Source organism: Heterodontus francisci, chromosome 10, assembly GCF_036365525.1.
Source record: "Heterodontus francisci isolate sHetFra1 chromosome 10, sHetFra1.hap1, whole genome shotgun sequence".
NCBI lineage: Eukaryota > Metazoa > Chordata > Chondrichthyes > Heterodontiformes > Heterodontidae > Heterodontus > Heterodontus francisci.
Genome location: NC_090380.1, coordinates 64,023,703 through 64,037,094, shown reverse-complemented (window position 1 = coordinate 64,037,094; position 13,392 = coordinate 64,023,703). Strand labels below are relative to the sequence as shown.

Below are 13,392 nucleotides of genomic sequence, written 5' to 3'. Positions count from 1 at the left end.
TCCTTACTTTTATGTGTATATATAAACTAAAGCAATTCGAACTTCAGCTATTAATTTTTAAAATTGCTGTTCTATTCCTCCCATTGTTATTTTCTGTATTAAATTGAACCCTTCCAATATAACGTTTATATTCCTTTTTAAAATACAGAAACGTATTCCAAACAAGTTTTGTCATTCATGGTATTCTCGCAGTTACGTTCGTATCTAGTTAATGCCCACTCACTGGCTATTGCTTACCGTGTGGAGCTTTGATCAGCTGGGCACAACAGCTGCAGATTGTTGGCTGTGATCAGGTAGTTTGGGACTGGCCTGGGGAAGTGGTTTCCGGTAAAGGCGGTGTTTACTTGGAGTAGTTTAATGTAATTTTTTTTTCTGATATGCTGACGGGGAATTATCAGAGCTCAGAATGGACATTTTTATCAAATGCATTTTCCTGTCTTCTTTCTACATCTTTACAGTGGAGACATACGGAGGTATGTGTGAGTCCAGCTTTTTGTGTGTTGCAGATGCGTTTTCTGTTGCAAAATTCTGTTTCTTGTGTATTTTTGAGGACAAGGTCGGTCTTTAGTAATTCATCGTTGGCGCGCGGAACTGCTTCTTGCAGAAAAGTGGGGTTGGATTGTGTTTCCAAGGCTGATTTGTAGATGTTTTTGAGGGTTAGGACGATTTGAAGAGGGGGGGAAAAAAACTTAAAACCCCGACTACTTTAAGGCTAGTAAACTTAAAATGTCACTTTTGTTGAAGCGTCCTGGTTTTCCGCTGGGAGGGAGGAGATGGGGATTGGGCGAATGACTTTGAAAAACTGTTGCTCGTTGGAAGGTTTCCTCGCCTTGATTTGTTGGACAGAACCCCCCCCCCCGAATACATTTAGTACTTGATTTTGAGAAAGTTGACAGAAATTTATGGTGAATTCTGGAAAGAGCAGAGTTTGTGAATTATGTGTAGCATTTACCTCAGACTCTGATCCGGACTAAATGGCATTTTCTTGTGTTGATTGTGAGCTCGGGGCCAGTCCCGCTCCGCAATTAGCGACTGGCGCGTGGCATTGTTACCGCGCATAAAGAGGTACTTCAGGGCAGTACAACAACAGTTAGAGGCACCTACTGTAGGGAAATTATAGCTCGGATCAAATCATCGTTTATATACAAATAGTTAAATTTATATAATTGTAGTTTTTCCATTTGTCGCCCAGCGATGTAATCTAGAAATGTTGAGTGAAGACCGATTGAATTGGGGGGAAACATACTTAGACACCAAGGATTTGTTTCACTAAGATGTACAGGAATTTTTTTTTCAGTGGCCATTGCTCCTGGGAAAAAATTCCACTCGCTGTTTGTCATAGTTTAGATCTTGTACTAGGTTCTGTTTGCCCACCCTTGCTCCATGTCTCTCCCCACCCCCAAAATACATTGAATTTAAAATTCTCAGCCTCATCATAAAATCGTCCATAGTCATGGGCTTATCTGGCCATTGCAATCTCTAGCATTGAATTCTCTTCTGTACTTTTTTTTTGTGTGTTTGGACTCGGGCCTTGGGAAAAACCACCCTCCCTTCCTTCCACCTTCACCATTGCTGGTAGAACCTTCAGCCACCTTGGCCACACTCTCTGGAACTCTCTCAACTTTTCTTCTTTGCTTCAAACTCACCTTTTTGACTAAACTTTTGGTCACCTCTCCTAATCTTGGAATGTTTGTTACTGCAAGTTATTGCTGCTACATAACTTGCAAGTGCATCATTCTTGTATGCAATGCTAGCATCCTGACTGTGTTGCATGTAAAGCCTAGACTGGAGTAGTGATGATTGTTCACTTGCCACTAAGCTCAATATCTGTCTCACCACCAGCACAGTATGGCTTCAGCATAAACTATTTACAAGATGCACTGCAGCAACTCGCAAAGCTTACTTTGACAGTAACCCTCAGCCCCAAAAGTGAAAGAGCAGCAACATATGGGAACATCATCACCTACATGTTTTCCTCTAAGTTCCTTCTCTTTGTCTCTCGAGATAAGGAGGCCAATGGATAAGCGCCTGGAGGTGGTCAGTGGTTTGTGAAGCAGCGCCTGGAGTGGCTATAAAGGCCAATTCTAGAGTGACAGACTCTTCCACAGGTGCTGCAGAGAAATTTGTTTGTCGGGGCTGTTACACAGTTGGCTCTCCCCTTGCGCCTCTGTCTTTTTTCCTGCCAACTACTAAGTCTCTTCGACTCGCCACACTTTAGCCCCGTCTTCATGGCTGCCCGCCAGCTCTGGCGATCGCTGGCAACTGACTCCCACGACTTGTGATCAATGTCACAGGATTTCATGTCACGTTTGCAGACGTCTTTAAAGCGGAGACATGGACGGCCGGTGGGTCTGATACCAGTGGCGAGCTCGCTGTACAATGTGTCTTTGGGGATCCTGCCATCTTCCATGCGGCTCACATGGCCAAGCCATCTCAAGCGCCGCTGACTCAGTAGTGTGTATAAGCTGGGGATGTTGGCCGCCTCGAGGACTTCTGTGTTGGAGATACGGTCCTGCCACCTGATGCCAAGTATTCTCCGGAGGCAGCGAAGATGGAATGAATTGAGACGTCGCTCTTGGCTGACATACGTTGTCCAGGCCTCGCTGCCATAGAGCAAGGTACTGAGGACACAGGCCTGATACACTCGGACTTTTGTGTTCCGCACCATGCTAATGGATATACACCGCCAAAGGGAAAAATACATTGAATGCTGGAAATCCAAAACATGAACAAAAAATATTGTAAATAGTCAGCCGGGCAGGCAGTATCTGTGGTGTGAGAAAAGGAGTTAACATTTCATGTCTGTGACCTTTCAACAGACTGGAAAATATTAGACATAACTGGCTTTTAGCAATTTTAAAGGCATGGAAAGCAGAGAGGGGCGGAAAGAACAAAAGAGAAGGTGATGGGATGGAAGGCACGAGTGACTTAAATGACAAAAGGGATGATCGTGCAAGGCAAAAGTGGGTGTTAATGAGGCAATCAGTTCAGGGCAACAAGGTATGTATGTCCTTGCCAGAATCACCCACATCTATGATTAAATGTTATACATAGCACACTTCAAACTTTTCCTTCTAATATGCAAGTAGTTTTGTTTAATTTTATATAGTATTTTGTGTTGCTGCCAGTGGCAAGTTGGGACAGGCAGCAGGTCCTATGATCATGATTTGAGCTGAAATACTATCCTGTGTTGTAATTATTGTGCGATATCAGGTTTTCTTTCACTGTATGATGCAAGGGAATATGTTACAGCTTTGTAACACGATGGAATCCAAAACTGTATATGTGTGTAACAATGTATATTATGATGCATCCTTGCAACAATGCACAAAGATATTCAGTATAAATACACCTCGTTAAGACAGCAATTTCCTCTATCTAGGCTGTTCCTCGTTCTGACTACCTATGCAGAGAAAGCTAGCTTAGAATCTGCTACCACGGCCACACATGCTCCAAACATTCCATTCAAACCTGACCGATCAATGTTTTTATATAGTTGTTCAGTCAACGAATAACATTTACTTTTGGGGGGAAAAAACACTCCTGCCTAGTGGACCTGTTGAGCACTTTAAATGATTCAAAAATAAGTTTATAGTGTTTAGTGGCAGCAGATACCCTAACCTCTCTCCTAAGAATTCCCTTTTTGAAGAATGGAACATGGCAAAGGTTAGCTACTAAACACTTTGTTGCTACTCAACACCCAGTGTTCGTAGCATATTAAGAAGTGCAATCTGTCTATAATTTGATTTTAATATCCAATGTGACTTCAACTTGGAAATAGTCTCCAGTTGTAATAGAAAGTTTAAGACTTTACAGTAATTTGTTGGATACCCATAACACTACAGAGAGGGATTGTATTTTCACTTTTACAGGGTTAGGAGTAAAATCTGAATGTTTAGAGCATGAGCAGGCTATCAGTGTGACTGTTTTATTGTCAAATGCAAAGAAGTATTTTCTGCAATACACATCCAAGCTCTACAATCCTTTTGGAAATACTCCCTGAACCCAAATCAGAACAGTTTGAAAGATGCAGTATAGTATTTTCATTTCGCTACCTGGATTTTCCAGTGCCAAACCTACACCTTGCTCATTTTGAAATACACCTTTTGACTTCAAAAGTATCCAGAGTTTTAAATAAATATATGCTTGCTGTGGATCATCATTTGTGTTTAAGCTTTGTTTAAAAAAAATCCAAAGTATTTTTTGAATGAGTTGAGCAATACGAAATGCTCAGATTTGTTTGGTAGTTTTAATTTCTGCATTTAGTGGTAGAAAATAGTCTGTAAATGTTACCTGCATAATATAGGGCTTTATTCATTCGTAGCTTGTCACTCAAACTTCGGCGAGGATCAAGCATTGTTTCGCTTGAACAGTTCCACGGTAGTACAGTATGTTGACTGGAAACTACATCAGGCAATGTTTAAGTGGTTTGTATAGGCTCTGCACATTCACATCTGGCTTGTTTCTCAACATCAACTTGGTCAATTTGTCACTAGTATTTTCCACCAATTTTCTTTTTCCTGTATGGGCTACAAGCTCCTATTACTTTTTTAATCTATGGAAGCATGCATTTTAAAAGTCACTGAACTGTACATTCCAGATTGCTGCTTACCTTAAAGGGAACATTCTCCCACTGGTTCCTTCTTTTACTGGTTCTATTCTCCCTCTCCTCGAAGACACCATTCAAGCTCCACCTCTCACTGGTCCCAATCCACTACGTGCTGAGGGACGCACTAAAGCTTGGGGCAGCCGCAGCAAAGGCTCAATGGGGAAAGACCACAGTATAAGGTCCCCCCACCAAGCTGAACTGAGGGGCTGGATCCATGGGAAACCCCTCGAACTGTATCGGGAAAATTTTGTGTGCTGTAAATGTTAAAATGTAATTGGCATGACAATGAAATGGAAGGGTTGTGAGGCAACTCATGATTGTATGGAAGGAAATTGATCACCTTTGCACTGTTTGTATTTTTTGACTTGATGCTGCTTTAAACTGTTTGGGAATGTATTTTTCACAGATTTTTATGAATAAAGTATATTTTGGAAATTAAAAAAAAACTGGTCCCAATCCACCCCTCCTCCTCCTGTAACAGGTCATGTTATACTTCTACTCTATTATTTCCAATCCATTTATCCTCACTGGTCCCATTCTCTCTTCATAACACATCCCGTTTTTCACTCTCCCTTCCTCAGCGCTCCCCCGTTTTCCCTCTCCTCATGGACTGTTCGCTCTTGTGTTGGGAAAGAGGAGCTCTCACTTTCAGAAGAGTAGATGAAATGCGAAAGTAGCGGGGAGGACGCAGACAACTTGGAAGACTGGGCTTGGATCTTAAACAACCTGAGAAATCCATTAATCTCACCAAACAATGAAATCAAACTCTCATAATCTGGTCCCTTTATAAATTAACATAGACAGCTTCAATTAAAGTGTGATTTCCAGGCTGGTGTATGTGGTTCAGCCAATGCTAAAGTTAGATGTGTTCATTGGCCATGCTCCATCAGAGCAAGTTTACGGCACAGAAAGAGGCCATCTGGCCCATACTGTCTGTGCCGGCCGAAAAATGAGCCACCCAGCCTAATCCCACCTTCCAGCATTCCGGTCATAGCCCTGCAGGTTATGCCACTATATGATCAATAACCCAATCGGCATCATAAACCTGCCCATCAGAAGCATTAGGTGTTCACTGAAATTAGATATTGAGCACCATCACTGTGTTTTTATCTGGCCAAAATGGACCATTCCCTTTGGGTTTGTGACCTGCAGTGCCGTGAGCCTTTCTGGGGCATTCGGCTCCAGATTGCGTGTTGGCCTGTTGAGAGCTGCTGAATGGGGAGCACTCCCTCATTTTACTCTAATCCAGAGCTGGCAACCAGACTTTCGGCCTGTGCAGCCCCTTCCCTCACAGGCGAGCAGTCTACTGAAGGATTTTGAGTTTCTTCCCCCTCTCATAGTCTTTGACCAATGAATTCGGAAGCCTTCACCTTCTGAAGCTCAGACGCTCCTGGGGCCCTGAGGCCTTATCTGGCTCCTGACCTCCACCCTTCTTGTAGTGTGCTAGTCCCTTCCAGCCATACCTCCCCCTCCCGCTCCCGCTCCAGCTCTCAGCTCCTCCAGTCACAGATTTCCCTCCCCTCCCCCCCCCCCCCCCCCGTGTATTCGTTGCTCTTCCGATCGCTGATTCTCTCCCGCACTTGCTTCTTCAATCAATGTTCCCCTCTCTCCTGTGCTTGTTGCTCCTCCAATGACAGCTGCACTTTTTTCTGCTCTCTCTCCAGCCATTTGGGCTTTTGCTCTTGGGGTTGGATGCTTAGCCCCGTCCTCCGTTTGAGATCCCTGTTGAGTGTTTTTTTTTTATTACAATGTGCTGTACATTCCAAATTGCTGTGTGGCCATGCATGCGCGCACCTTAGAGTGATCGTTGTTTGCCACCCCAGCTCTTGTTTAATTAAGTTCACATCTTGATCCTCCTTAATTTCCTATTGGAGCACACTAAGAGAGGGATCAAAGGTGCTAACATGCTCTAAGAACACTCTGTCCTTCATGTCTCAGTAATATTCGCTTGTATTCGCTAGAGTTTAGAAGAATGAGAGGGGATCTCATAGAAACCTACAAAATTCTAACAGAGCTGGACAGACTAGATGCAGGAAGGATGTTCCTGATGGCGGGGCAGGGCAATCTAAAGATAAGGGGTAAGCCATTTAAGACTGAGATGAGGAGGGATTTCTTCACCCAGAGAGTGGTGAACCTGTGGAATTCTCTACCACAGAAAGCAGTAGAGGTCAAATCATTAAATATATTCAAGAAAGAGTTAGATATAGTTCTTCGGGAGAAAGCGGGAACAGGTTTGGACTATCAGCCATGATCGTATTGAAGGGCCAAATGACCTACTCCTATTTTCTATGTTTCCATCACAACAATTTGTGTTCAATTCTTCACATTACCAACATTACACCAAGACTGGACTGTAACCTTAATTTCATGAACAAAAAATGTACAAACACAATGAATGTGATATGGCCTAATACACAATGCTTCTGCATCAAATCAATCAGTTGTCACAAGCAGGCTGGCCTCAAGAAATGTCTGCGGCACCTGACCAGCTTCTGCAGCCGTCCACCCATTCTCTCTGTTCTTTTCTGGTCTTCCCATACATAGTTCACTATCTTAGCTTTAACTTCCATGTGCGGTTTTCTGTCTGCATTCAATTCTATTATCTTGAGTCATGTGTCCCATAAGGCCTTTTCATAGGAATATAGGAGTAGGCCATTCAGCCTGCATCAATACAATCATGGCTGATCATCCATTTCAATGCCCTTTTCCCACATTATCCCCATATCCCGTTATGTCATTGGTATTTAGAAATCTGTCAGTCTCTGCTTTAAAAATACTCCATGACTGAACTTGCACAACCCACTGACTAAAAAAAAAATCCTCTTCATCTCTGTCCTAAGTGGCTTCCCCCTTATCTTCAAATTGTGTCTCCTGGTTCTAGACTCCCCAACCAGGGGAAACATCTTACCTGCATCTACCCTGTCTGTCCCTTTAATTATTTTGTAGGTTTTAATGAAATCACCTCTCATTCTTCGAAACTCGAGAATACAGGCCCAGTTTCCCCAATCTCTCTTCATAGGACAGTCCCGCCATCCCAGGAACAAGTCTGGTGAACCTTCGTTGCGCTCTCTCTATGGCAATAATATCCTTCCTAAGGTAAAGGGACCAAAACTGCACACTGTACTGCAAGTGCAGTCTAACCCAGGTTCGATACTGGGCGGCGCAGTGGTTAGCACTGCAGCCTCACAGCTCTAGCGACCCGGGTTCGGTTCTGGGTACTGCCTGTGCGGAGTTTGCAAGTTCTCCCTGTGACCGCGTGGGTTTCCTCCGGGTGCTCCGGTTTCCTCCCACATGCCAAAGACTTGCGGGTTGATAGGTAAATTGGCCATTGTAAAAATTGCCCCTAGTGTAGGTAGGTGGTAGGAGAATTGAGGGAAGGTGGGGATGTGAGAGCGAAAATGGGATTAATGTAGGATTGGTATAAATGGGTGGTGGATGGTCGTCACGGACTCGGTGGGCCGAAGGGCCTGTTTCAGTGCTGTATCTCTCTATGACTCCATATAATTGAAGCAAGACTTTACTACTCTTGTACTCAAAGCCTATTGTGATTAAAGGCTAACATACCATTCGCCTTCCTAATTGCTTGCTGCACCTGTATGTTTGCTTTCAGTGACTTATTGATGAGGACACCCAGGTCCCTTTTGTACATCTACACTTTCTAATCTCTTACCGTTTAAGAAATACTCTGCACATCTATTCCTCCTACCAAAGTGGATAATCTCATATTTTTCCACATTATATTCCATCTGCCATGTTCTTGCCCGCTTACTAAGTCTGTCCAAATCCCCTTGAAGCCGCTTTGCATCTTCCTCACAACACAGTGTGGCACAGTGGCGCAGTGGTTAGCACCGCAGCCTCACAGCTCCAGGGACCCGGGTTCGATTCCGGGTACTGCCTGTGTGGAGTTTGCAAGTTCTCCCTGTGTCTGCGTGGGTTTTCTCCGGGTGCTCCGGTTATTTCCCACAAGCCAAAAGACTTGCAGGTTGATAGGTAAATTGGCCATTATAAATTGTCACTAGTATAGGTAGGTGGTAGGGAAATATAGGGACAGGTGGGGATGTTTGGTAGGAATATGGGATTAGTGTAGGATTAGTATGAATGGGTGGTTGATGTTCGGCACAGACTCGGTGGGCGGAAGGGCCTGTTTCAGTGCTGTATCTCTAATCATAATCTAATCTAATCACACATTCCTACCTAGTTTTGTGTTATCTGTGAACTTGGAAATATTACATTTGGTCCCCACATCCAAATCATTGATATATATTTGTGAATAGTTGGGGCCAAGTACTGATCATTGTGGTACCTCACTATCACAGAATAATACAGTGCAGAAGAGGCCCTTCGGCCCATCGAGTCTGCACCGATGTATTAAAGACACCTGACCTGTCTACCTAATCCCATTTGCTAGCACTTGGCCCATCGCCTTGAATGTTATGACGTGCCAAGTGCTCACCCAGGTACTTTTTAAAGGATGTGAGGCAACCTGCATCTACCACCCTCCCAGGCAGGGCATTCCAGACCGTCACCACCCTCTGGGTAAAGAAGTTCTTCCTCAAATCCCTCTTAAACCTCCCGCCCCTCACCTTAAACTTGTGACCCCTCGTAACTGACCCTTCAACTAAGGGGAACTACATAAAAGGTTAGCTTGCAGGTACAGCAAGTAATTAGGAAGGCAAATGGATTGTTGGCCTTCATTTGCGAGGGGAATGGGGTATAAAAATAGGGAAGTCTTGCTATAATTGTCCTAGATGTTGGTGAGACCACTGCTAGAGTACTGTGTACAGTTTTGGTCTCCATTATCTAAGGAGGGATATACTTGCATTTGAAGCAGTTCAGAGAAGTTCACTAGATTGATTCCTGGGATGAAGAGGTTGAGCAGGTTGGGCCTATACTTACTATAATTTAGAAAAATTAGAGGTGATCTTATTGAAATATATAAGCTTCTGAGGGGGATTGACAGGGTAGATGCTGAAAGGATGTCTTCCCTTATTGGGGAAATCTGGAACTAGGAGGCATAGTTTCAGAATAAGTAGTCACCCATTTAGGATGGAAATGAGGAATTGCTTCTCTGAGCGTAGTGAATCTTTGGAATTCTCTATCCCAGGGAGAGTGGAGGCTGAGTCATTGAATATGTTCAAGGCTGAGCTAGACAGATATTTGAACTACAAGGGAACAGGCAGAAAAGTGCATTTGAGGCCAAGATCAGATCTGCCATAATATTATGGAATGATGGAGCAGACTCAATGTATGGATGATGGATGTATGGCCTACTCCTTTTATTTCTTATGTTCCTATGCTCAGCCTTGGTCACTCAACTCTCACTTCTGTCTTCTCACCACCAGTTTCTGCTTTCTTCATTCCTCCCAAAATCTGCTGTTTGCCCTTTATTTCGCACTTCAGTGTCATGGGAATGGACGTAAGGAGTTTTAGTGCTATGTGTAACCTTAAATTCAACTATATTCAAAGATCATGGATGGGGAAAGATTGCCATTTGTTAGATATTTGTCACAAACTGCATCATAAATTCCATATGAAATATATATTTTTTGTGAAAATGGCTATTTTTCACAAATTAAAAAAAACGATTTTGCAGGGACAGATCGAGTATATAAGTGTTTGAACTTTACAATTACCACCAGGATTTACAGCATTGGCAAATGTTAGCAAGCAGCAGTAATACACATCATATAGTCAGAGTTCCTGAGTGACCAAAACCTGTAAGTTTAAGACTTTTTGATGAAATTCTCAAGTGCCACCAGAACTGTTCCAGCATCTTTACTGCTGACTGACAGTCTTCTCAACTTAAATTGTGCAATTCTCCTTGTTTTTGTAAAAAAAAAATCAAACTCCGTGTCATACAAAAAAGTGCAAGAACTTGGAAAACTCTTCATTGGATTCTTTATCATTCTCTTTCAGATGGTGACTGACCTATTGTATATGTCAAGCAGTTTTTGTTTTTACTTGCCAATCTGGTGTTGGCTATGGAGTCTGTCATTTTCATAATAATCGGTATTATCAAGTTGATCAGAAATATTTTTATTTTAAACATTCTGGCAGAATCCCATGTTAAACAACTTGGATTTTCTCAATCTATTTTCTGTCTTGCAGGAACTCTTTTCAGAATTTGATATGGTTTCCAAGAGAATCAATCTGTTCATTGCACATACTGAATCCTAGAATAAAACCACTCCATTTGATCTACTGCTTCTGTACGACCATGCTTTTGGCCATCACTCCTCCTGCCTTCCTGGCTCAGTGATCATTTTTCCTTATGCCTATCTGAAGTGCCTTGGGATGTTCTTTATGTTAAAGGAGGGGGAGTTGCACTATTGATTAGGGAGGACATCACGGCAGTACTTAAAGAGGATATCCCAGGGGGAATGTCCAGTGAGGCCATATGGGTAGAACTTAGAAATAAGAAAGGGGTGATCACTTTGGGATTATACTATAGGCCCCCCAATAGTCAGAGGGAAGTGGAGGAGCATATATGTAGGGAAATCACAGATAGGTGTTGGAATTACAGGGTTGTAATCGTAGGGGATTTTAACTTCCCTAATATTGACTGGGACTGCCATAGTGCTAAGGGATCAGATGGTGAAGAATTTAAGTGTGTCCAGGATAGTTTTCTGAAGCAGTATGTGGATGGCCCTACTAGAGAAGGAGCTGCACTCGACCTCCTCTTAGGAAATGAGGCTGGGCAGGTGGTTGTGTCAGTGGGGGAGCACTTTGGGACCAGTGACCATAACTCTTTTGGCTTCAAGATAGTTATGGAAAAGGATAGGACTGGTCCTCAGGTTGAAGTCCTAAATTGGGGGAAGGTTAATTTTGATGGCATCAGACAGGAACTCTCAAAAGTTGATTGGGAGAGGCTGTTTACAGGTAAAGGGACATCTGGCAAGTGGGAGGCTTTTAAAAGTGAAATGGGAAGAGTTCAGGGCCGGCAGGTTCCTGTTAGATGGAAGGGCAAGGTTGGCAAGTTTAGGGAACCTTGGTTGACGAGGGATATTGAGGGTCTGGTCAGGACAAAGAAGGAGGCATATGTCAGGTATAGGCAACTGGGATCGAGCGAGTCCCTCGAGGAGTATAGGGGATGTAGGACTATATTAAAGAAGGAAATTAGGAGGGTGAAAAGGGGCCATGAGATTTCCCTGGCAGATAAGATAAAGGAGAATCCTAAAAGATTCTATAAGTATATTAAGAGTAAAAGGGTAGCTAGGGAGAGAGTAGATCCCCTTAAGGATCAGTGTGGCAATCTATGTGTGGAGCCACGGGAAATGGGCGAGGTCTTAAATGAATATTTCTCGTCTGTATTTACCGTGGAGAAGGTCATGGAAGCTAGTGAGTTCAAGGGAGGGAACACCGATATCCCGGAGCATATCAACATTACAAAGGAGGAGGTGTTGGAGGTTTTGAAGTGCATTAAGGTGGATAAATCCCCAGGACCTGACCAGGTGTATCCTAGGATGCTATGGAAAGCAAGGGAGGAGATTGCTGGGGCTCTGGCAGAGATCTTTGTATCATTGTTAGCCACTGGTGAGATACTGGAAGACTGGAGGATAGCTAATGTTGTGCCTTTATTTAAGCAGGGCAGCAGGGATAAACCAGGGAACTACAGGCCGGAGTGCCTTACATAAGTGGTGGGAAAGTTATTGGAAGGGATTCTGAGAGACAGGATTTATATGCATCTGGAAAGGCATGGTCTGATTAGGGATAGTCAGCATGGCTTTGTGTGTGGGAAATCATGACTCACAAATTTGAGTTTTTCGAGGAGGTGACCAAGAGGATAGACTAGGGCAGGGCGATGGGCGTTGTCTACATGGACTTTAGCAAGGCCTTTGACAAGGTCCTGCATGGTAGGCTGGTCCAGAAGGTCCAAACACATGGAATCCAGGGTGAGCTAGCAAATTGGATACAAAATTGGCTTGGTGATAGGAGGCAGAGGGTGGTAGTGGAGGGTTGTTTTTCAGATTGGAGGACAGTGACCACTGGTGTGCTGCAGGGATCGGTGCTGGGCCCTCTGTTTGTCATATATATTAATGACTTGGATGTGAATGTAAAGGGCATGATTAGTAAGTTTGCAGATGACACCAAAATTGGCGGTATAGTGGACAGTGAAGAAGGTTGTCTAAGGTTACAACAGGATATAGATCAACTGGGAAAGTGGGCAAGGGAGTGGCAAATGGAATTTAAGGCAGACAAGTGTGAAGTGATGCATTTTGGGAAGTTAAACCAGGGCAGGACATATACCGTGAATGGCAGGGCCCTGGGGAGTGTTGTTGAGCAGAGAGACCTTGGGATGCAAGTATATAGTTCCCTGAAAGTGGCAACACAGGTAGACAGGGTGATGAAGAAGGCGTATGGCATGCTTGCCTTCATCGGCCGAGGCATTGAGTACAAGAGTTGGGACGTCATGTTACAGTTGTACATAACGTTGGTTAGGCCGCATTTGGAGTACTGTGTCGCCGCACTACAAGAAAGGTGTGATTAAGCTAGAGAGGGTGCAGAAAAGATTCACAAGGATGTTGCCTGGTTTGGAGAGCTTGAGTTATAAAGAGAGATTGGATAGGCTGGGTCTGTTTTCCCTGGAGCGAAGGAGGTTGAGAGGGGACATAATAGAGGTATATAAAATTATGAGAGGCATAGATAGGGTAGATAGGCAGAGTCTGTTTCCCATGGTAGGGGTGACTAAAACTAGAGGGCATAGATTTAAGGTGAGACAGAGGGGGTTCAAAGGGGTAAATTTTTCACACAAAGAATAGTGGGTATCTGGAATGAGCTGCCTG

General features: G+C 43.6%; 1 protein-coding gene across 5 annotated transcripts in view; it reads left to right on the top strand.

Annotated features, from left to right (window-relative positions):
* The first annotated feature begins 310 nt into the window (after nucleotides 1–310).
* The window catches only part of srpx (sushi-repeat containing protein X-linked), a 135,859-nt gene continuing 122,777 nt past the window's right edge, over nucleotides 311–13,392 (top strand). For all 5 annotated transcript variants that reach the window (XM_068039901.1, XM_068039899.1, XM_068039900.1 and 2 more), the window contains exon 1: nucleotides 311–473. In XM_068039901.1, the coding sequence (XP_067896002.1) occupies nucleotides 407–473 (67 nt within the window). In that variant the 5' untranslated portion in view covers nucleotides 311–406. The remainder of the gene's footprint in view (nucleotides 474–13,392) is intronic.